Raw genomic sequence first — 25,084 nt, forward strand, 5'->3', positions numbered from 1 at the left:
TGTTTGAGTTAGAAAGAAAAAAAAAATTTAAAGGGACAGTGTCAGTTAGAAATTATGTTCTGCTGTATGGAGCTGTTCTTTTAGTGTGAGGAAAGGGATATGCAGTGTAGTTAGGGTACTATATACCACTATAGTTAGATTCAATAATCTAGTTTTTGTAGGGATACTTTTAAGTGTCAGGGTTCCGTCTAGTAAGCATGTTGCACTGCTGATATATCTACAGCAGGTATACGTGCTTGCTAGTCAGCTATTGTGCAAAATACATTTCAGCGATACACACATCTGCTGTATTTAGCGACAACTTTGGGTCGCATAGCAGTGTGCGTTTTGCAGGTGAATTTCACCGCGCAGAGTTGCCAAAGCCTCAGTGACAACTTAACTCCTGTTCTTGTTGTAAGCATTAAGTCCACTGCAAAAGGCTTTGCTACTCTGCGTCACACACATCTGCTTTATTTAGCGACAACTTTGGGTCGCATAGCAGTGTGCGTCTTGAAGGTGATTTTCACAACGCACAGTTGATAAAGCCTCAGTGACAACTATACATAAATTAAAATTCATCAAAAAAAAAAAACTGATTATTTTTCTTAGAATTTAAGTAGCGCAGGGATGGTGTTACCCTCCTTTCATAAAGTGCAAATAAATAAAGTGCATAAATTGCATAAATTGCAAAATTAATCTAAAACATACAACTAAGCAAGAACAGAGTCCTTCAAAAGTCTTTGTTTATGTAGAGCAATACACAGTGCCTTTAATGCAGGGTCATTGGTGTCAGTTATAGGAACCACCGTACAATGTCACCACCACCAGCTCTGGCACTACATAAACAAAGACTTTGAATCAGGCTCTCTATCAAAAATGACAATTTTTAAGAACTTTTTTTTGCCTGATTCATAGTCCCTGGGGCATGACCCAGAACCCTAGGCACTTTTTAGGGGCATTTATTAGTTTTTAGGGCTTCAAAATTGTGTTTTTTGATTCCAGAAGTTCGGGTCCCATTGATTTCGGGAAATTCGGGTGTTCTGGTCGAACCAAACTTTTCAAAAGTTCGATCATCCCTACTGCTGGCAACACACTTCTTATCCTAGCATGACAATGCTTACTCACTGTACTATATCTAAGGGGAGCTGTGTTGTTACCCTAGTAAAAGACAACAGAACATCTCCCTATTTCCTTTTCTTCATAACATATGGAGGGAGGTGTTTTATAGTCCACAGGGAGAACTGGAAACTATGCTAATGATATAAGTGCAACTTAGGCAGTGAACCCATGAAGTTATCCACTCACAAGATCAACAGCTATTCTTTTGCACCTATTGCAAGTTTAAAAAGGACTTTTTAAACTTTTTTCCAATTCTACCATACTACAATGAGACGGAGGCCCTATTCACACATAGTGAGGTAACTAGAGTTTGTCCGCAGTGGAAGAACGCCAGTCACCACTACAGCACCTAGAAAACAATTGTTTCTATGTGCCCCATTCACACTTCAGAGGAGCCCAGAGGTGCAATTCAGAGAGTGGCAATTAAATGCGGACATGCTTCATTTTATTGAAAAAAGAAAGTCAGGTGCGCTGAATTCACATGTGTCACACATCAAAACTTGGGTGTGTCACTATAATAAGTGACCAACCAACCTCTGCAGTGTGTACCTTGGTTGATGTGCACTAAGAGGGTATATGGTATTACCAGAAACCCTGGTGCTAACAAATAAAAGGTGATGGATGAAGTAATAATTTTCAATGTGATAATAACAACATAATCAAATGGTGCTTCACAAATAATACAAAATAAAGTCCAAAACTTCAGTGTGAACCACCTAAAGTGTATATACACCCCTGGGGGGTACACAAGTCCCAAAATCCCACACAAATAATACAGTCCACAAACGTGTATTAGGTAAAACTGTGAGGGTGCAATGGTTCCACCACCTGGATAGGGATTGGCCTCTTACCATAAGAAAGAGGTCAAGGGCGGATAATTAACCCAGTAGTGTCCTAGGGGTCCCGGGGGTCACCTTGGGATGTGCAGACAAAATTGGCCTCTTACCAGATCGCTCAAAGTATGGGCAAGTTGTCTCACTTTTCGTATTATGTCCCAATCCCGGTCCTCTATCTTCCTGGGGGTTCTCTCTATTATCCCGGATGGAGGCTTCAGCTTGTGGCTCATGAAAATAAATTAGACCATAGTGCAGTACCTTGGGTGGTTTTATTAACAAAAGTAGATGCACTTACATTTAGACGGTCATCTCAAATCACAAAAAGAACCAATTCCAGTAATAGAGGCCGAGACCACCTGCAGTGCGGTCCGGCAACCAACGATGACGGCGCGGCGCTCCTCTCTGACGCGTTTCCACTCAATAGTCGTCTACGGAGATAGGAGTATAGGAGATGCTTAATTTTATTGCAGAGCACAGGAAGGCACTGCATGTCACGGCACAGCAACAGAACACACTGTGCTGCTGTGTGGTAACATGAATGAGGTGGCACTTCAAATAAAGTTGGCCAAACCAAAAAAGGTAAAAAAGGGGACTGTGTGATGTGCTGAAAGGCACATCACACCGTCTACTACCGCTGGCATACTGCAGCCAAAATGGACAGCTGCCCCTACCCGCCCAACACAAACACACTAAACCACTGTGGTTTAGAGTGCGGGCAGTGTAAATGGTCCCATATATTTTAGACTTGAGCTTGATACACACAATGAGATTATCGGACGAATGATCGTCCGTTTTTTTTTGCATGCTAGTCTCCATATCAAAAATAAAGAGGTTGCTAAAGTTCGAAATTTCTCATACGACATAATAAACATTTGGAAGTGATATAATGTGTTGTATTATATTTGTATTGTATTGTTGGACAAAAACAGTACTGATTGAACAAAAAATCTTACGATCTGGTATTGTACAAGGAAAATTTTCATGTTTGTCCCTTCAGGTAATTTCGGATGAAAACTGTGTACTAACAATCAGATTATTGTACAATTGCTTTGAAAGCGGTATTTTTTTGGGCGATTTTCTGATCGCAAGCACGGGCCTTTACACTGCTTTGTCGTTAGACTAATAGCTGAATTATGAAAATCATACAGTATCTAACAAAAGTGAGTACACCCCTCACATTTTTGCAAATATTTTATTATATCTTTTCATGTGACAACACTGAAGAAATGACACTTTTCTACAATGTAAAGTAGTGAATGCACAGCTTGTATAACAGTGTAAATTTGCTGTCCCCTCAAAATAACTCAACACACAGCCATTAATGTCTAAACCGCTGGCAACAAAAGTGAGTACACCCCTAAGTTATGTAGCACTGCCCCCTAGAGGGCTGCTGGATTGTTCACCTTTTCGGATCCCTCTGGGTTACTGTTAGCAACTGCATGCAAAAACTTGACACTTTACTTTCCGGCTCAGTCCATGAACAGTCTAGGGGTTTTAGTTGTTTTTGTTGTTTTGATTATAAATAGGGATGGGAGAAGGGAAGAGTGGGATACCCCGGAACTTGAACTATTCACAATTCTGATGTCTTTTACCTGAAGATGCAACCAGGCTGCGAATTTCACCTTGCCGCTAGATGAATTGTAGATACTGAGTCTCTGAACAAAAGACTTGGTTGCACACTATCTTCAGGGTACTTGCCTAGCACTCCCTTTCACTCCACCAGCTGACACCCGTCCTCTGACTACTCTACTCCAGGACGGCCCTCTTCCTGGTCATGCCGTTAGACATGATCCCCAGTACTCACGACACTGGTTTTCCAGGTTATCCAGTTTCTCAACCCCTCTAGTCAGGTCTCCTGGAACTCTGGGTTCAGCTCCTTCCTTCTGGCTCACCAGGCCAACTGCCTGTGACCATACACCAACTGCTGCAGAAGAGGAGGCAGTCGCCACCCTCCTTCCGGGACTCTGCTCACCAGCCAAAGAACTCGAGCACATGTGCTCTTGGCTTTTATACTACACCCCACAATGCACTGAGATAGCAGTCTGTACCGATCACTTGGGCCGTGTCAAAGCCTGTGTACCCATTGGTCAGGTTTCCTCCACTGTCCAATATGCCTCCCCATTTGACCAGTGTAAAACACTCCCCTAGACCAGATAAATCACACACTGAGCGCCATGACCAAACCTAACTCACAGATCCTAAGTGTCAAAATCTTGTGTGGCCACCATTATTTTCCAGCACTGCCTTACCCTCTTGGGCATGGAGTTCACCAGAGCTTTACAGGTTGCCACTGGAGTCCTCTTCCACTCCTGGTGGATGTTAGAGACCTTGCACTCCTCCACCTTCTGTTTGAGGTTGCCCCACAGATGCTCAATAGGGTTTAGGTCTGGTTACATGCTTGTAAGCAAAAAAATTAATTAAAAGCTTGGGACTTTATATGAGGTGTGACCAGCTACTAAAATGAGGGTAGAAATAATGTAGAAAATAAAGAACCAATGTAACATGCATAGTAAATTTATTGATGGAACCAGTCATGTTCAATATGTAGCCCCAAAATATGAAGGTAACCATGAATAATACAGTCATAAATATGCAAGACCATGATAATGGTACAAGGTAATACAATATAATAATAATAATATCATGATAATAACATATTATTTTATTAGCTGGTCACACCTCATATAAAGTCCCAAGCTTTTAATAAATTTTTTTGCTTATATGCAATTAGGGATGGAGACTCTGTTGGCCATGAGTCTCATTTAAAGTCCCAAACTCCTTTCCCCATGTTCCATGGATACATGCTTGGCCCGTCCATCACCTTTACCATTGGCTTCTTTAGCAAAGCAGTGGTAGTCTTGGAGGTGTGTTTGGGGTCATTTTCATGTTGGAATACTGCCCTGCTACCCAGTCTCCGAAGGGAGGGATCATGCACTGTACCATGGCATTCATGGTTCCCTCAATGAACTGTAGCTCCCCAGTGCTGGCAGTACTCATGCAGCCCCAGGCCATGACACTTCCACCACCATGCTTGACTGTAGGCAAGACACACTTGTCTTTGTACTCCTCACCTGGTTGCTGCCATACAGTATATGCTTGACACCATGTAAACCAAATATGTTTATCTTGGTCTCATCAGACCACGGGAAATGGTTACAGTAATCCATGTCCTTAGTCTGCTTGTCTTCAGCAAACTATTTGCAGGCTTTGTTGAGCACCATCTTTAGAAGAGGCTTCCTTCTGAGACGACAGCCATGCAGACCAATTTGATGCAGTGTGCAGCGTATGGTCTGAGCACTGAGAGGCTGACCCCCCACCCTTCAACCTCTGCAGCAATGCTGGCAGCACTCATACGTCTATTTCTCAAAGACAACCTCTGGATATGATGCTGAGCACGTGCACTTAACTGCTTTGGTCAACCATGGCGAGGCCTGTTCTGAGTATAACCTGCCCTGTTAAACCGCTGTATGGTCTTGGCCACCATGCTGCAGCTCAGTGTCAGGGTCTTGGCAATCTTCTTATAGCCTAGGTCATTTTTATGTAGAGCAATAATTGTTTTTTTTTCAGATCCTCAGAGAGTTCTTTGCCATGAGGTGCCATGTTGAACTTCCAGTGACCAGAATGAGAGAGTGAGAACGATAACGCCAAATTGAACACACCTGGTCCACATTCACACCTGAGACCTTGTAACACTAAGGAGTCACATAACACCGGGGAGGGAAAATGGCTAATTGGGCCCAATTTGGACATTTTCACTTATGGGTGTACTCACTTTTGTTGCCAGTGGTTTAGATTAATGTCTGTGTGTTGAGTTATTTTGAGGGGACAGCAAATTTACACGGTTATACAAGCTGTACACTCACTACTTTACATTGTAGCAAAGTGTCATTTCTTCAGTGTTGCCACAAGAAAAGATATAATAAAATATTTACAAAAATGTGAGGGGTGTACTCACTTTTGTGAGATACTGTGGTGTGTAGCTTATACATGTATAGAACATGAATAATTAACGTGAGGTTAGAGCCTTTGAAGCAAAGCAGTAAACCAGTAAAAAAAAAAATGTACTTCAAATTTATAACAAAAATCTGAATGAATACATTTTAGCACACAAAGGTGTGACCTTTTTCAGTGTGCTGTACTGTTCAGATAAGATAGAACAGGTGGTGGCGATCGTATAATAAAAGTTATTCATCACTCCAGCTTGTTATCTGAGGAATACATGCAGCAAGGATAGTGAATATAGCAGAAACATGTTGACTCTGCACTTCTCTTCATATGAAATGCTGCTTCACCAGCCATGGAGAGACGGCAGACTCTATTAAAGGTATAAATAATGTTAGTAAAATGGAGGTTTAATCACCTGTGGTCTCCCTTATGCCTGTTTAGGAACAATGAACAAAAGAAGTAATTGAGATATTGTCAGAGCTAACTATCACCAGTGAGGGCATAAAGACCCGCTCATTTTATTGATGATTGTAAGATGATGTATGTGGTAGGACGTTAGCAAACCAACATTAACTTGTCATACAACACAAATGACATAGCCCCCAAATGTCCCTGATTTCGAGGGACTGCTCCTGATTTGGAACAAAGTCCATCCATCCCTCTTTCCTCCTCATTTGTCCCTCATTTTGGTCTGATCTATATAGATGTATATAAAATGCACTATTTATCTTTGAAAAAGCGTTTCCCAGTGCTAAACCTTTCATCCAATTTCTAAATTGCTGCATTTGTAAATTTCAAAAGCCAGTATAAAGAAATAGTAGTGGTAAAAAAAAGCACTTGTGGGTTTAACCACTTAAAGCGGAGTTCCGGCCACAAAATCGACATAATCGATTTTGTGGCAATCCGCTTGCTTTTCTTCACCTGAAAAGGAAATGGATAGTTAGGATTTTTTTTTTTTTACTTACCTTGTTATTGTAGAAAGAAATACTCACCTTTCTTCTACTTCCTCCCTCGGCGGCCGCGGCCCTCGCCGTCACTTCCGGTTTGCAATGATTCCTGGGAGCTGAACGTCATCGCTCCCAGGAATCAATGCGACGGCACCGACCCCGCTCGTCACTTCCGGTGCGACGCCGCATTCCCTGCTAAACAGCTTCTGGGCATGCCCAGAAGCTGTGGAGTAATGTGGCGCCGCACCGGAAGTGACGAGAGGGGCCGGTGAAGGCGCATTCTGGGAGAAGAAGACACGGAAGAGGTTGCAGAAGAGGATCGCGCCGGCTTCAGCTGCCCACAACAGAGATGGCAATGCTGGAGAAGAAATTTTAAAAGTGAGTATTTCTTCTTGCGGGTAAGTGCGAACCGGGACAGATCAGAGGCTAGCCATTGTGGAATGTACTAGCCCTGACTGTCCCGGGGGTATGTTCATTGAAATTCTGTTTTTGTGGCCGGAACTCCGCTTTAAGGACCAAGCCTATTTCTAACACATGTTGTTTACAAGTTAAAATCAGCATTTGTAGCTAGAAAATTACTTAGAACCCCCAAACATTAAATATATACTTTTGGCAAAGACTCTGGAGAATAAAATAGCGTTCATTGCAATATTTTTTGTCACGCGGTATTTGCACAGCGATCTTTCAAACGCAAATTTTTTGGAAAAAAATACATTTCACTGCATTAAAAAAATTAATCAGCAACAATTTTTTTGTATATTGTGAAAGAAGATGTCACGCCTAGTAAATAGATACCTAACTTGTTACAGTTTAACCGGTTGCCGACTGCGCACAGTATATTTACTGCGGCAGTCAGCCCCGGCCAGGCAGAGTGACGTAGATCTACGTCGCTCTCTTGTCACTGGGTTTTGAGCCAATAGCGGGCGAGCGCGCGCCCGCTGAGGCGCGCGCCCGCCTAGGCTCGTTCACGGAGGAGTGCGGGCGTGTCCGCCGGTCACACTACGATCGTCGGTAGAGCGGGAGAAAGGCAGAGCGGCTACTATGTAGAACCGTTGATCTCTGTTTTTACACTAGTAGCCATGTCCCACTACAGTTAGAATCACGCCCCTAGGACACACTTAACCCCTCCCTGTCCAATACAGTTAACCCCTTCCCTGCCAGTGTCATTTTTACAGTAACAGTGCATATGTATAGCACTGATTACTGCAGTAATGTCACTGGTACCCCCAAAAGTGTCAAAAATGTCAGTCAAGGGTCCGATCTGTCCGCCGCAATGTCGCAGTACCGCAAAAAAAAATCGCAGATCGCCGCCATTACTCGTTAAAAAAAAAACACCAAAAATGACAAAAATCTTTCCCTTTGTTAGTAAACACGATAACTTTTGCGCAAACCAATCAAAATACGCTTTTTGCGATTTTTTTTACCAAACATATGTAGCATAAAACAAATTGGCCGAAAATTTTAAAAAATTTTGATTTTTACATTTTTTTGGGGGGGAATTTCATATAAAAAAAAGTGAAAAATATTGTTATTTTTGCAAAATTTACGCTCTTTTTTTGTTTATAGCGCATGATCAAAAAATCGCACAGGCGATCAAATACCACCAAAAGAAAGCTCTGTTTGTGGGAAAAAAAGGACGTGAAATTAGTTTAGGTACAGCGTCGCACGACCGCGCAATTGTCAGTTAAAGTCACGCAGTAAAAAATCGCAAAAAAACCCCTGGTCAGGAAGGGGGTAAAATCTTCTGGGGCTTAAGTGGTTAAAATTGAGCACACTCATGGAATAGCGACAAATTACGGTACTTAAAAATGTCCCTAGGCGACGTTTTAAAAATTCTTAGCGGTTACCAGTTTAGAGTTACAGCATTGGTCTTTTTTTAGAATTATTGCTCTCACTCTGGCGATTGCGGCGATACCTTACATGTATGGTTTGAACACCGTTTTAAACTGCAGGCGCAAATGCGATTCCTTTCGTGCGCAAGCTCACGGCGACGGGGGCGCTTTAGAATTTACATTTTTTTTTCCTATTTATTTTATGTCATTTCTTATTTTTAGCAATTATCTTTTTTTTTTAAATGTGATCACTTTTATTGCTGTCATAAGGTATGTAAACATCCCTTGTGACAGTAATAGGCAGTGACAGGTACTCTTTATGGAGGGATCGGACCCAGACCCCTTCACTGCACTTCAACGTACTCAAAATGCCAAAATCTGCATTTTTGAATATTAACAGTTTTTTAAATTCAGTGTCGATAACCGCCGAGTAAACCAGAAGTGGCGTCATGACGCCGGTTCCGGATGAATACATCGAAGACCCGAACAAAGCCAGATTTGCTGGTTGCTCGGGTCTCCTGGTGATACGGGAGATCTGGGCAGGGCCGCTGAAGACGTGGGGGGGGGGGGGACATCCCCTCCTGCTCGCTGGGATAATGGCCAAAAGGCTCCCGAGCCACATCGGCTGTTTTCTCCTGAAAGCCAACTGTTGGCTCTAAAGAACATTACTGGGTGGATGCCTGCGGCATCATCCTGCTACAACCACTTCTCCAAGCTGATGTAAAGGTACGTCGATTCGCGCGAAGTGTTTTTTTCTTTGTATAATTCTCCTTTAAAGGGGTGTGGCAGGGGGTGTGTCCCATGCCTATATACTTTTGCTAATTGGTGTCCCTTGTTCCCATCTTCCATCTTGGTGTTCCTCGTTCCCATTCTCCCATCTGGAACAAGGCTTTTGGTAGAAATATTAGGTTGTTTAAATTTTTATTTCTTTAGCATGGCCATCAGCAGCCTAATTCCCTCCATTGGTTCAGTCTCCTATTGTAGCATTTGGGTGAAGCCAGGGGATTTACAGCTAATCTTGGGGCCAATTCAACACCTTAACATACATTCACTCTCTGAAACACTTGTTGGGGTTGATTTTCTTAATACAAATAAACTGTGCAGTTGCAAGCCTAGTTGCTCAAGAGCTTAGTAAATGAGGTAAAGCTCCACTTTACAATGAATGCCCAATCACATGCAAGATTTTTAAAAAAGCATTTTTGCTTCCACATGATTGGATGATGGAAGTCAGCTGGGCTCCTCCTTATTTACTTAACTCTTGAGCAACTTCACTTGCAAAAGTGCACAGTCTATTTGCCTTTAAGTAAATCAACCCTAAGATGTCTTAAAAAAATGTTGTTGGTGACGGAAAACAAATAGAAGATACTACTTTTTTGCCAAGTTTTGTCTGTTTAAAGATGAGACGATGTCTCATAATCCATTGTTTCATGGGTGACATTTGTACCTCTGGATTTTCCATATTTCTATATTGTTTGTTTCTGCACTTCACAGCCTGTGGTGGGCTTATTTTTAAATCCTTAATATACAGTCAAAGACTCTTGCATACATATGGCTTCATATTATTTTTTCTTGTAAAAAAAAGGGGATTATTTATTAGCAAATACCACTAGGGGGTGCTAGGCTAGGAACATTTAAAGTTGTGAGGTGTGTCCTGCACTGGATGAGGCATCAAGGAAGGAGGCACATTTTTAAGAGCTACCTGAGACTGCAGAATGCTCATAGGATGATTGGTTCTTTATTAGAAAGTTGTCATATCTGTGGCTAGCTTTGTGTCAAGTATTAATTTTTTTTCTCCAGCATTTATGTAACTGTTTTTTTTGTGGCTGTGTGATTTTTACCTTGTCTTTTCCTTGTAAACCCATAACCAGGCCAAGTACAAGACCCTGAGACCGGAGAGTGCGTTGACTGTGGAATTGGATGCAAAACATGTACAATAGGTGAGCAATCTATGACATTCTTATATAATGTACAATCTCAAATTTTTAGGTTAGTGAAGTCCTAAATCATTTGTTATGGTGCATGATTAAAGATGTCTATTTGTGTATAGGACCTCAATGGAACTAATATACTCTAAAGGAATTTTCTAGTGAATTTTAAAGTGAAACGAAAAGCAACACTTTTTTTATTTTGGATAGAGTTAAAACCCCTGTATTTTTTATTGCTATCTGTATCCCATTGTGGAATACAGATTTCCCTTCACTTGCTGGTCCCACAGCCAAAACAGGAAGCTAGAGGAAATACCTCCAAAGTGGGGGAATCCCTGATTGTCACTAGGTTTACCAAAACTAGTGTCCCCATTAGAAGATTTCCTTTCTGTTAACATTCTGGGGACAACCAAAAATTTGGGATTGTCTTTTTTTCCCCCCTTTGGGTAGACTTTAAGAGGAAAATATTTTGCTTAGTATTGCAGTTTTACTTAACCTTCCTAGCGGTATTCCCGAGTGTGGCTCGGGGTTAAATTTCAGAGCCAAAAGCGGTAACCCCGAGCCACACTCCGGGTACCGCTAGGAAGATCGTTGGATCCTGAAAGCGGGGTTGCTTACCTTATCACCGTCTTGTATCTCGGTGGTGTCTGGCGGCGGATCTTACTCCCGATCTTCTCCGTGCCCCGGCTCCCGTCTCCTGCGACGTGACGTTCGCAGGGGGGTGGAACCGCCGGCAAATTCAAATGTAAAACACACCAAACACACTGATACGATTCAAAATAAAAAAAAATCACATTAGTTTGCCCCCGGGGCCCTTTCCTGCAGTTTTACTGTACTTTTTATATATATATACGCTCTCGGAGAAGATGGCTCAGGCTCTCAGCGTCACGCTAATAGGCTGAGCCAGCTGTCTGTCAAGCCCCATGGTGGATCCTGGTATTATTATCAGGATCCTTCCAGAGCCTGGAGTGGCTTTGTGATGTCAGCCAACAGCAAAATTTAGCCCCCTCTCAGCTGATTCTGGGTCACAGAAAAGCACAAGAAATTGCTCTCCTGTGACCCAGAAGAGGAGTATGGCCAAAAAAGCTTTGGACCAAACTTCTCTTTTAAAGTTATTTTTGCAAAAATTGTGCAATGTTTACATGCTTGTTGTGCTATACTATAGTGATTTTGAGTATTGTCCCTCTCATTTTTATTTAATTTCAGTCAAGTCTCTTTGATTGAAGTGAACCTGAAAGTAAATCTAGTGGTAGTTAGTCATATTAAACTGGACTTGTTTTGTAATTTTAAGATCGTAGCTTATCCAAGCCAAACTTCTTCAGCTCTAATGGGTGGAAGGAAAATACCTCAGCATTTATATCCACACAGGTAGAACTGACATCTGAATCCAACATGGAAAGGTAGATGTTATTGTCCAAGAAACGGATAAGAGGTGTGAAAATTGTGCAACAATACTGTTCTAGTTACTAAATCCCATCCCTGATGTCAGGAAGTCTACATAAGTGTCAATCCTTTGATTTATATGGTTTTAAACGTGAATCATTGTCAAAACACCAAGGCAGAGATGTTTAAACTGCATTGTATGTGTCATTTTAACATCTCTCTCTCTCTCAACAAACAAATGGCCCAAGAAGGCATGTTCTACAGGTCAAGGGTCAGCAGTTTTCCTACACCTTGAAGTGCCCATTTTGGACAGAGAGTGCAACTAATTTGCAAAATGTATGAAAAAGGCTTTCAAGGTCAAACTGGAACAAACATCATTGAACAGCGGTGTGGGCCTCCGACACCAGCTATATGTAATGCGGTTTTAACATGCCTACACCAGTGCTTTGACTAAAACTCACATATGTAATACATGCACAGATAACGGAAAATTGAATACTCACCTTTCCGTAATTTTCCTTTCCTGGTGCCTATCCATGGCAGCATACATATGGTGGTTGCTCCGCCCTCAACCAACCCACAGGACCTCCTTAACTCTATAAAAGTAAGAACTGCCCCCCCTACGCCATTCTTGGACTCAAAAAATGCAGATTACGTAAAGGGAGGGCGTATGCTGCCATGGATAGGCACCAGGAAAGGAAAATTACGGAAAGGTGAGTATTCAATTTTCCGTTTTCCTGGTGCCTCCATGGCAGCATACATATGGTAAATAACTCGCTCATAGGGAGGGATACTGCACAGAAATATAGTTTATTAGGATTCACAAAACCCCCAATTGCAGCGCTTTCTTCCCAAAATCACGGGAAGTTAGAGCAGCTGGATCCAGGCTATAATGGACCATGAAGGTATTAAATGAGGACCAACTGGCTGCACGACAAATTGTTTCCGGAGAGACATGTGCTAGAGCTGCCCAAGAAGAGGCTATCCCCCGCGTAGAGTGAGCATTGATTGCTTTAGGCACTGGAAGACCGCTAGCCCGATAAGCCCTTTGAATTAGCCGTACGATCCAGCTTGCGATAGTTCTTTTTGATGCTGCCAAGCCCTTTCTACCTCTGTTTGGAATGATAAATAGGCGTTGCTCCCTACGAAAAGATAAAGATTGCGTTAAATCAATGTACCGACGTAGAGTTCTTGCAACATCCAGTTCATGCAACTTTGATGTAGCTGGATCTTCTTCAAAGGCTGGGAGAACCCATTCCTGATTAAAGTGGTAGGTAGTTGGCACTTTAGGTATGAATTGATGGATTGGTCGTAGGACGACCCTATCTGGGAAGAACGTAATATATGGATCTTGAGCACCCAAGGCTTGAATTTCAGAAACCCTACGGCCTGAAGTGACAGCTACGAGGAAAACTGCTTTAAGAGTAACATCCTCCAGAGAACAGTCCTCAGTAGGAGCAAATGGCGGTGCTGCTAGAGTATCCAGCACCAAGGGTAAATCCCACTTCGGGTACAATGTTTTTCTAGGTTGTCTTAACCTCAGTACTGCCTTCATAAACCGCTCTATCAGAGGATGTAAGGCCCATCTGATGTCTGTCAGAGCTGATAAGGCTGATACTTGCACTTTAAGGGTATTGAACCCCAAACCTACATCCAGACCTTTCTGTAGAAACAGTAGAACGTCCTGCACAACTGGCTTCAATGGATTAAACTTGTTGGATTCGGCAACTTCTGAAAACTTCTGCCATACTCTGTAGTAGGAGCTATTAGTGGACGATTTTCTGGTTTGGAGCAACGTCTGGGTTACCTCATGAGAGCAACCTAACTCCTCCAACCTCTTCCTTTCAACTTCCAGGCCTTCAGATCCAGGATTTCTGAATGTGGGTGGATGTAGTCCCCCTGCGACAGGAGACCGGGAATCTTCGGAAGGACTAGAGGGTTGCAAATAGACAGCTGGGTCAACAGCGTGAACCAAGGCCTTTTCGGCCAATAGGGAATCACCGCCAGGATGGTCACCTCCTCCCCTGTTAGGCGTTGAAGGAATCTGAGAATCAGAGGGGTAGGAGGGAACGCATACCCGACTTGGAAGGACCACGGTCGAACTAAGGCCCATAGGCTGGAGTTCATTGATACCGTGATCAACACCTCCTGGGAAAGGGACCTCCTTCTCCACTGGGATAGAAACCCCTGTTGAAAAGCACGGTGATGCCAGCGGGCCCACTTTACCATCGGGATACACGAGGAAAAGGTTCCGAGGAGACTCAGACACTCCAATGCCGACATGGCTTTGCTCGCCAGGGCCTTCTTCACCTTCCCTGTGATTATAGGAATCTTCTCAGGTGGCAGTGACACTGCCCTCCTCCGTGTGTCGAACAGTGCCCCTAAGTATATCATCTTTTGGGCTGGAGTAAGCTGGCTCTTCGAGCGATTGATTAGCCATCCGTACCTCATCAGTGTGTCCAAGACTTGTTGAACATGGATCTTTAGGAGTTCTTTGGCCTGGGACAGGATGAGAATGTCATCTAGATAGATAATGTAAGACATGGACCCCCTTCTCCCGGAGGGGTGCCAGCATTGTCACCAACACTTTGGTGAAGGTTCTGGGGGCTGTGGATATGCCGAAAGGCAAACACTGGAACTGTAGGTGAAGTTCCCCTATCTTGAACCTTAGGAACGACTGGAAGTCGTGAAGTATTGGTATATGCAGATAAGCATCCTGAAGGTCTATAGAGACCATCCAGTCGCCTGGTTGTACAGTTAGGATGACCGTGTTTAGGGATTCCATCTTGAACCGCTCGAGGTGGATAAACTTGTTCAACCGCTTCAGATCTAGAACTGGCCTCCATCCTCCCGCCTTTTTGCGTACCAAGAAGACTGGGGAATAAAAGCCTAAGAATCTTTCCGACTCCGGCACTGGTACCACTGCCTGCTGCGCTCTTGCCCCCTGTGACTCTGGTAATGGCTGTATCAAGCTTTTTGCCAAATAGGGCTTTCCCATCGTAGGGTATGCGGCACCCGTCTGCTTGGAGGAGGGATCAGCGGCCCATGGTTTTAGCCAAAGTGCTCTTCTTGCCGTGACTGAATATAGCATGGCCCTGGCGGAACATTTCAGAGTGTCAATGGCCGCTTCTGCCACAAAATCTGACGCCAATTTTAACTCATCCAGAGCCTTCACAATCTGGTCTGTGTCTAAGCCTTGCTTGAGGGCCAATTCTATATTGTCAGTCCAAGCACGTGCTGCTCTGGATACTGAGGTTAAAGCCACTGCCGGCCTGCAAGCCCCCCCCCGGCCGCCTGATACGCCTTCTTTAGATCAGCATCGATTCTTCGATCTAAGATATCTCTAAAGGAGACTGCGTCCTCTAAGGGTAAAGTTGTGTTCCTGGCCAATCTCATGACCGATGCATCCACTGACGGCATGCCCTCAAATAGTTGGGCATCAGATTCCGCCAGAGGGTATAATTTACTAAAGCGGTTAAAGGCGATCGGTCTTCTATCCACCTTCCGCCATTCATCTGTCACCAGATCCCTTATCTCCTCCATAAGTGGGAAGGTAGGAGGTTTTCTCTTGAGGTGGGGAAAGTATTTCCTGGACTTGGCAGGGGGCTCAGGTGATTCTTCCCATTCAATTGCATTCTTGACCGCTACCACGAAGGGGCTGATCAACCCAAAATCAAAGGTAGACACATTCTCCTCCGCTGTGTCCCCTTCGTCCTCTGAGCTGGAGCCAGAACCTGCCATCTGGACTGGAGTCTCAAGGGATCCCCCACTTGTGGTGGGGGCCATCAACTCCTGGGACAAGTTCAGTTCTCGAATTGAGTCCTTAATCAGCTTCTTCATTGTATCAATGGACTCTTGCTTTTCTTTTTCCCGATCCCCCGTGGCTTCTAAAAAGCATGTTTCGCAGACCAGTTTTCCCGGCAGAGCTTGTCCACCACAGACCCAGCATGCTTTGTCCCCAGGCCGGATGGAACTGTGTTGTCTGTCAGATCGATGGGGCGATCTGCGAGATTTGTGTGATGTGCGAGGGGTAGACGAATGATACTGGTCATGTCTTGAGCGGCTGTGGCCTCTGGACCTCCTCGCCGTTGAGTCCCTGCGGGATGATCGGCGTTGCGGGCTGCAATGAAACATAGGAAATTTTGATGTTTCATACGCCCGATGCTCTTTTTTTTATTTTTTTAAAACTTACCTGAATGGTGCAGCCCCTTACCTAGCGGAATGTTGAGGATCTTTTTGTGACACTGGACTACGGGAGATGGCTGGGATAAGAGAGACACAAAGGGTAAGAAGAAAATAAAAAGTAAATGGAAAGGTCCCAACCTAATAGTCCCACCCCCTTTTTATTATAAATAAATATATATGTCCAAGAAGAGGAGAGGAAAAAAAAAAGAAGCTGCAATACCTCTGGCTTCCATCGGGAGGCAGCAGCACAGGCAGACTTGAAAGCTTCTCCTCAGTAGCAAGGGAGATGTTATGCTTCTGACATCCGCCCTCAGAATGAGAGAGGCTGGCCATATAAATACATGTACTCCTATGGGAGTACCAAGATGGCCGCCGATGGCTTCATCTGCCTACTGGGCATGTGCAGGTGATGTCATAGGGCGGCGCCATTGACCCGCCCCCAGAACAGTAAAACAGAGGTTAGGCGGCGGGCGCAAAGCGCCCCAGGGGCTCCAGAGGGGCTTGCTAGCGATCCTGCACCCCAGCGCACCACATGAGGCCAGACTGTAAGTAGGACAGGCTAAATTTAATGCAGGAGGCATCAATGTTACTGGGGCAGCCCCCAAACCAGAGGGGGGGGGGTTCCCGGGAGGAGCATGGCTGAACAAGACTCCTTACCTGGAAAAAGATCCACAGAAAAACAGGCTCCCAGCCTTGTTGGCGCCTTTAGCAGCCTAAGACCTGGGACTCCATCCTACAGGGGAGCATGACCCTGTAATGGTAACACCATGTGAAGGTGCAGTAAGGGCTAATCGTGATCCTGCAGGCTTGAGGACAGAAAAAAGAATGGCGTAGGGGGGGCAGTTCTTACTTTTATAGAGTTAAGGAGGTCCTGTGGGTTGGTTGAGGGCGGAGCAACCACCATATATATGCTGCCATGGAGGCACCAGGAAATAAGTTTCTATACAAACAAGCGATCGTAAAAAGTAAATAAATATAGTAGACCATGCTCATTTGTGATATTCTATCATACCAGTGATCTCCAAGATTGTGGATTAGTGATTGGTGATTGGCCTTGAGTGATCACATGCGTCCTCATTCCTTTCTGCTTATACCAGCTGAATTATAGCTATTCTTATCCAGAATCATAAATAACTGAGGAAAATATATAGAACATTTTAGGGTTCAGATTTCTTTTCATTGGGGAGTAACAATAGCTTTTCAGTGCATTGCTGCTTTTACCTAGGCCTCCATTTTCCTGACACACTTTTTACTTTTAATTTGTGTAAAATAGGGAAAGGTGATTCTATGGTTTTCCAATCTTTAACTTAACATAGAACAAAAGGCTTTTTCCATTTTAAATAGAGTAAAGGAGGGTTATAACCACAGTATTTTTTTTTTTGCTGTCTCTGTCCTATTCGGGAGATTTACCTTTTCTTCCTGTCCCATAGCCAAACAGAAAATGAGAGGAAATCCCTTAGGGCTCTTTCACACGGGTGTTCCCGATCAGATCCGCCTGTCAGTTTTTTAGGCGGATCTGATCGGATGCCCCATTCAGCCCTATGTAGCAGCGGATGTCAGCGGTGACATGTCCGCTGCCATCCGCATCCGATCCTGTCCGTGAAATCCGGACGGATGGGATCAGATGAGAGCAGACAAGCGGCCCGCTCTCATCCGTTTCCTCATAGAGAGCAGCGGGGCTCTGACATCTCCCTCTCCGCACTGTGTGCGGAGACGGAGCTGTCATCCGCCGGCTCAGCGGGGATCGGCGGATCGATCCCCGCTGAGCAGAGCACGGTCCACAACGGAATGCGGACGGTGTGAAAGAGCCCTTACACTTTTTCCTGTAATACTGTTTTGGGGACAACCCAAAATGTGGGATTTTCGTTTACTTTCACTTTTGATTATAATGGTAAACAGGATGAATAGAGAGGGTGAATCTCCCCAATAGGTGTACAGACAGCTATAAAAATCTGACAGGGGTTCTAATCCCTTACTCTATCCGAAACGAAAAACAAAAAAGTTTTTTCTTTAGTTATACTTTAATTCTCAAAATCCAAATGAGGGAAATGCATATTTTGAAGCACAGCAAACAATTATTAAAAATGGTTGTGAATACTGAATGCCGTGTTACATGGGTAATTTTGTTTTTTAAAATATTTTTTGGATTTTCCAAGTAACAAAAGGAAAAAAAAAATACAGAACATAGAGCCAGAGGGCCCTGAATCATAGATCTGAGATACAATGCAAACATATGGCACAAATAAAGACCCAATATGGGCTGAAGGAGGGGAAAGGGAGGGGAGGGAAGGCATATTTACCCATATGTAATAAAATGGTATAATTTCGTAACTACGACAGGTACGTTGACCAGTAAAAAGTAGTACAGATAACAAACAGTACAGTACCCTCAGGAGTGGAAGCAGAGCAAAGTATAACCCAGTGAGAATCTCAGAGGGTCACGTAACAGCTGGATTATTAATCAAAGCTACCACAAATAGCATGGGGGTCATGAAAGGCCTGGAGGTCCCTAAGAACTCAGAGACCTTGGGAGGGTGGGATCAAAGGCGATGTTCATATCAGGTAGTTTAAGCTTGCCTAAGGAGTTGATGAAATCACATTTCAGGTACCAATCAGTGTAACAGAAAGGGTGCATAGTTGTTGCAAGTCCCTCCTGTGAAAATGTAAACTCCATAGATTTTCACCATCCGGCAAAGAAACATTGCGTCGAACGAAAGTTCAATATGATAATATGCGTGGTGATTTTAAACATCATGTAGCCAGTGGCGGAGTACCATTATCTGACACTGCAGACCTACTCTCTGCTCTCTCAGACTGTCTCTATATTCCCCTAGGGTTGGTCTCAGATTTCATGCATCATACTCCTGAAACTGGAAGAAGGGCATTGTGGGAACTGTAGTCTTCTACAAGGACATTACTGCGTTGCTGAACTGTTTAAGAACTATACTTCCCAGCAGACCATGCTGTGATTTATTTAGCTAGGGTTTCAGGGCTTCCAGATGTGCCTGCTGAGGGGAGAAGTATCCCCACTGGCTCCTGTGAGAGGATTCTCATAGGGAAGTGTGGGAAGCCCAATCAGGGGACACATCCCAGCTTGTAACTACCCCTGAAGGCAGATTATGCTGCAAAGGATTCTGGGAGTGGCAATAAGTTTGGGGGGAAGTGCGTGGCACAGTGTCTTTGGCAGGAGCAGAGTCCCAGGAAGGAGAGTGCGGCTGTCTCTCCTCCTGTCTGAGGAAGGTGGATGTCTCGGAGTGTCGCCTGAGTGTCCAGAGAGTGCTGAGTTGAGCTGAGGGGATCCAGTGTGCCGAGAGCCTGCGGAGAGAGAGAGGGGTCCAGTCCCAGGAAAGCCTACACAGGTCGTGAGTACTGAGGATTGCCCCTGAGGGTCTGCCTGAAGTTAGAGGGGACCACTCCGGAAGAGGTTCTGGGATCCAGTGTCAGCTAGCTGTAAAGGGGGTACCTAGGTTGAGGACCCTGAAGCTACAGAGGGGGTACATAGTCAGTGGACCCTGAAGAGTTCAAGGTTAAAGGGGGCACCTGCAGTCTGGGCCCTGAATTGCACATAGCGTGCCAGTTAAAGTGACCGCTATACAGAGTTCTACAATATACTACCTCAAGCTGTGCCAGGCGAGGGGGGGGGGAAGTATTCAGTGACTTTCATAGTTTAACAGTGTCAGGAGTTCTACAGTTCTCAGTCTTGGATCTTCTGGACTACAAGTCGAGGATTCAGCACTTCTTCTGTTCTACAAAGTGTTCTCAGTGTCAGTGAGCGTTTGCTAGCGCCGGCTGGCGTCACATAAGCGCCAACGGGCATTTCAGGAGTAAAAGTCCGAATTATAATGAGTTTAAGCCTCAAGGAGTATCCCACTCATTCCCTTCTCCCATCCCCTAATTCCAATAAAAAAACACAAACAAAGATGCCAGAGTTGTCGCTGCTTCAGTTGTCACACCCAGGGTCACAGCTCACACGGGTTGGAGGGATTACCGGTACTAATGGCAGACCCACATCAGGCCACAGGCCTGCAAACCTTGCTACATATGTATAAATACATACATCTCTCATTAGGATACAGGTACTATAGGTCAGCACAGGGTTCCCCTTTAGAAGGAGTGGTTCTCATAACAATCTATGGCTTCTAAGAGATTAATTTCCTTACTGCAAGATACTGTGTATGTTTGGTGTATTTATCTGTTACTCTAACTGGGTATTAACTGTTCTTCTGTTATTTCAACTGCGCCCTGGCTGTTTATCCATGGCCTAGTTGATTAATTTCAAGTCTGTTTTTTGAGTAAAACTAAGCTAAAGAGTTAAAACCTATCTGCATTGTGTCAGTGTGCCATTTAAAGGAATACACAACATGTCTGTACCTAGAGTGTCAGGAGGGCTGAACGGTTCACAGGGTCAAAGCGGCACAGAAAAACATACAATTAAAAGCAACCCTCAAGGGGACAGTGCTACATTTGGGGGTTCGTCCGGGATGTTCTTCACTGCTGCAGACCCTAGTCAGCCAACTCAGGAGCCAATGAGATAAAAAAAGATGGACTCAGCTGCTGCAGCTGCCTGGGGGAGGGCCCAAGGAGCTCGTATGGAGCAAAGCACTGTTCTGGGGATCTTAGGAAGTGAGTGTATAGAGAAGGAGATCTGACAGTGGATGAGGACCTTAGTGCCAGAGCAGAGGGCCTACATCTTGGATGTGAAGGTGGAGTTTACTCTGGACTATGTGTGGGTGTTGATGGAGTGGCAGAAAGATACACCTGCCTGTTTCCGGGAAGAAGAGGTAACCTTAACATAAGGAGTAATGGCTCGCTGCAAGAGACGGAAGAGACCATGGTGGGGCTACCATCACCACATCCCAGTGTGGGGACAATGGGGTCAGTCGGTGCAGACTCCTGTGGAACCGGTGCCCCTCCCGTTTCATTCTACACGGACATGAGCCAGCTAGTCGAGAACTTGGTTATGAAAGGTTCCAGTAATGCGGGCCAAGCATACAGGAAGCTCCCGTTCTTCTCAGGGCAATTGCCGACTCCGGCTGGGGAAGAGGATTTTGAGACCTGGATGAGTCAGGCCAGTCAGGCAGTGGAAGAGTGGAGTGTGCAAGAGGCTGTGAAGAGACAGTGGCTTAGTGAGAGCCTCAGGGGCCCAGCGGCCGACGTGATCCATAATCTGCAAATGGGAAAGAAGGACTGTGTAGCTTTGGATTACATTGATGCTTGTATGCTGTTTTTGGAAGGGTAGAGAAGACCCCGGATCTGTTTTACAAGTTTAAACCCACTCACCAACAAAAAGGGGAGAGACTTTCTGAATACATCTCTCAAGTGGATAGGATGTTACATCAAATCATCCTCAAGAGAGGCATAGGCCCCAAGGTCGACTGGATCGGCTACTGCAAGGGGCCCGTCCAAATCATCCCATTGTGTTAAAGTTACTGCTGAAAGGAGCACGGACAGTCCCTACTTACCCAGAATTGATTAAAAGAATGAGAGGAGGAAGCTTTGTTAGAAGAAAAAAGTCAAGGGGTGAGAGAGCTGATGGTAGGTTGGTGGAAAGAAGGAGAGAGTTTCTACCCGCATTGTTTTATGCAGAGCCTAGTTTCTCAGATGAGAAAAGTGAGACCGAAGCAGATCCAGAAGGGTGTGAGAGTCCAGACAGCAAGAAGTCAATTGATACTCCAAAATAAGTAGAGTTGATGACTGAAGTTTCTCAAGTTCAAGTTCAGATATATCAGGCGCTGATGCGAGTGATGGAGACTCAAGGAACAACTACAGGACAAATATAGGAATACAGGAACAATGTACAGGAATACATGAACAAAGATTTACCCTGGAGGATCTGGGCTATTCCCCACCGGAGAAAGGAGATGTTTTGAATGTGGAGAAGTTAGACATTTTAGGGCTAAGTGCCCCAAGAAGGGAGTCAGTTCTGAGTTGCTGGTGGATGTGTGGAAAGCTTTACAGAAGATACTTTTCTGGAGGGAAACTTCCAGGGACCTCAGTGAAGAAGCCATTTGAGCATCCTGAGACCAAACAGAGCTCCAGCGCTAGAAAAGTATCCAAGAAAAGGCCAAAGGTGAGGCCCTTTGTTTGTCCTCCTACCTCTTCCCCTGTATCTAAAAATGAGTCGCCCAGGCTGGGCGGAAAGACAAAAGAGGCCAATGCACCCTCTCCTAAATGAAAGAAAAAGAGGACTTTATCTCCACAGAGATAAGTCACAAGTGAGGAATGTGCCAAAACAAGAGGTGGAACAAACTCCATTGCCACGGCAGACTACAGAGTCACCAGTGAGAAATGTACCAAGGCAAGTGGTGGAATGAACTCCATTGCCACAAAGGAAACTAGTCATGTCTATGGATGTAAAGCCAGAAACGTGCCAAAGAACCTGGTTGGATTCTCCCCTAAAGTCTCTCTACAAGTGGAGGGGATCTACACCAAAGCTTTGCTCGATACCAGAGACCAAGTGACACTATTGTACAGGGATTTCTACGACAAACACTTGAAGCATATACCTTTGTGCAAGTTGGAAGAGTTGGAGATCTAGGGCATTGGCACCCAAAAGTTTCCGTATATACCTGTCAAGATAGCCTTTAACCCTTTATTGTTGGGGAAGCCAGAGACCTTCGATACACTATATTTAATTATTAGTTATATTTATAAACTATAGGCCGGTCAGCCTAACATCAGTAGTCTGCAATATTTTGGAGGGGATGTTAAGATACTACATACAAGACTTTAGTAATGAAAACGGTATTATTAGTAGTAATCAGCATGGATTAATGAAATCGTTCTTGCCAGACCAATCTATTATCCTTCTATGATGAAGTGAGTTGCCATCTAGATAAAGGAAGGCCTGTGAATGTGGTGTATCTGGACTTTGCAAAGGCATTTGACACAGTTCCCCACAAACACTTACTGTACAAACTAAAGTACGTAGGTATGGACCATAGGGTGAGTACCTGGATAGAGAACTGGCTCTAGGGAAGAGTCCAGAGGGTGGTGATAAATGGGGAGTACTCGGATTGGGCGGGTGTGGAAAGTGGGGTCCCCCAAGGTTCTGTCCTGGGACCAATCCTGTTTAATTTATTCATAAACAATCTAGAGGAGATATCCAGCACAATCTCTGTATTTACGGATGATACTAAACTAAGGGGGTTGGACCTCTGGGTGAATCTAAGATGGATAAGGACCTGGGGGTACTAGTGGACAACAGGCTTGGCATTGGCACGCAGTGCCAAGCCGCTGCAAGCAAAGCCAACAAAATATTGGCATGTATAAAAAAGAGGATTCACTCCAGAAATAAAGAGATTATTCTCCCACTCTACAAGACTCTGGTCCGGCCACATCTGGAGTATTCCGTCCAGTTCTGGGCACCGGTCCTCAGAAAGGATGTGCTGGAACTGGAAAGAGTCCAGAGAAGGGCAACAAAAATAATTAGGGGAATGGAGGACAGCAGCTATGAGGAAAGACTACAAGCATTGAACTTATTCTCTCTGGAGAAGAGACGCTTGAGAGGGGATATGATATCAATGTAAAAATACTGTACTGGTGATTAGGGATGATCGAACGGTTCGGATCGACCATCGATTCGATCCGAACATTGACTGTTCGAGGTTCGGCCGAATTCCGAACTTTTTGCTGAAAAAGTTCGGAATTCGGCAACCAGAACCGACCAAAATGCAATGGGACAGGAACTGGGCTTTAAAAGCCCATGATTGGACCAGACCCATCAGTAAAAGCCAATTGAGGGGGCAGGAGAATGCTAGGAATGTGATTGGAGTGACTAGGGGGTCCAGAGGCCAATCATTAGTGAATATGCTCCCCAGTATATAAGATAGCCCCGCCAAATCTCTACCATTTTAATACAGGGCTGTGGAAGAGAGTGGAAGCAGTTCTGTTACTTCTGCTTCAAAGTGTCATTTAGCAATTATTAGTGTGAGGAAAGGGATATCTAGTGTAGTTAGGGTACTATTTTCCACTATAGTTAGATTTAATAATCTAGTTTCTGTAGGGAAAGTGTTAAGTGTAAGGGGACCGTAGTGTAGTGTAGGGTTAACTGACTCTGACTTCTATGGCAGGGTGACAAACCCTTCCATGTCAGGGTGACCGCTATAGAGAAAAGATCGTTTCTCTTAGAACACTTATAGAACCGGACAGTGGCTTCGCCCCTGTCACCCTGCTTTTTGCTGCAGGCGTTTATAGGGCTTTTTTGAGGACATGTTTGGAGTCAGGCATGACATCTGAACTTCTGTGTAGGGGTATATATACACACACACATCTATGTATATATACACATACAAACATATAGGTGTGAAAATAGCAGAAACCTATGCTTGCGCTAATGAAATAATTAACACCCATGTGGCTTCTCTGCTATAACACCTATACTGTATGTGTGTATGTGTATAAATACATATAAGTGTGTGTGTATATATAGCCCTATACAGAAGTTCAGATGTTTTGCCTGCCTCCAAAGACCCCCAAAAAATGCCCAAAAAAAAATGCCTGCTGCAAAAACACACCTGAGCGTTTTTTTTAGCTGGCGTGTGTTTTTTTAGCTGGCGTGTGTGTTGTTGCAGGCGTTTTTTTTGGGAATTTTTTGGGGGTCTTTGGAGGCAGGCATATATAGGTGTGATAGCAGAGAAGCCATATGGGTGTTAATTATTTCATTAGGGCAAGCATTGGTTTCTGCTACTTTCACACCTATATATGTGTATGTGTATATATATACATACATGTGTGTGTGTGTATATATACCCCTACACAGAAGTACAGATGTTATGCCTGCCTCCAAAGACGCTCAAAAAATGCCCAAAAAAACGCCAGTTACAAAAACACCCAGGTGTGTTTTTGCAGCAGGCATTTTTTTTGGGCATTTTTTGGGGGTCTTTGGAGGCAGGCAAAACATCAGAAATTCTGTATAGGGGTATATATACACA

At 44.3% G+C, this 25,084-nt stretch overlaps 1 protein-coding gene across 1 annotated transcript in view; it reads left to right on the forward strand.

Annotated features, from left to right (window-relative positions):
• Positions 1 to 25,084, forward strand: part of LOC309554945 (uncharacterized protein) — a 244,789-nt gene that overhangs the window by 31,508 nt on the left and 188,197 nt on the right. Inside the window, exon 3 of the mRNA XM_082256696.1 lies at positions 10,527 to 10,595. Coding sequence (XP_082112822.1) covers positions 10,527 to 10,595 — 69 coding nt within the window. The remainder of the gene's footprint in view (positions 1 to 10,526; positions 10,596 to 25,084) is intronic.

This window comes from Pelophylax lessonae (assembly GCF_965119305.1).
Source record: "Pelophylax lessonae genome assembly, chromosome: 4".
Taxonomy (NCBI): Eukaryota; Metazoa; Chordata; class Amphibia; order Anura; family Ranidae; genus Pelophylax; species Pelophylax lessonae.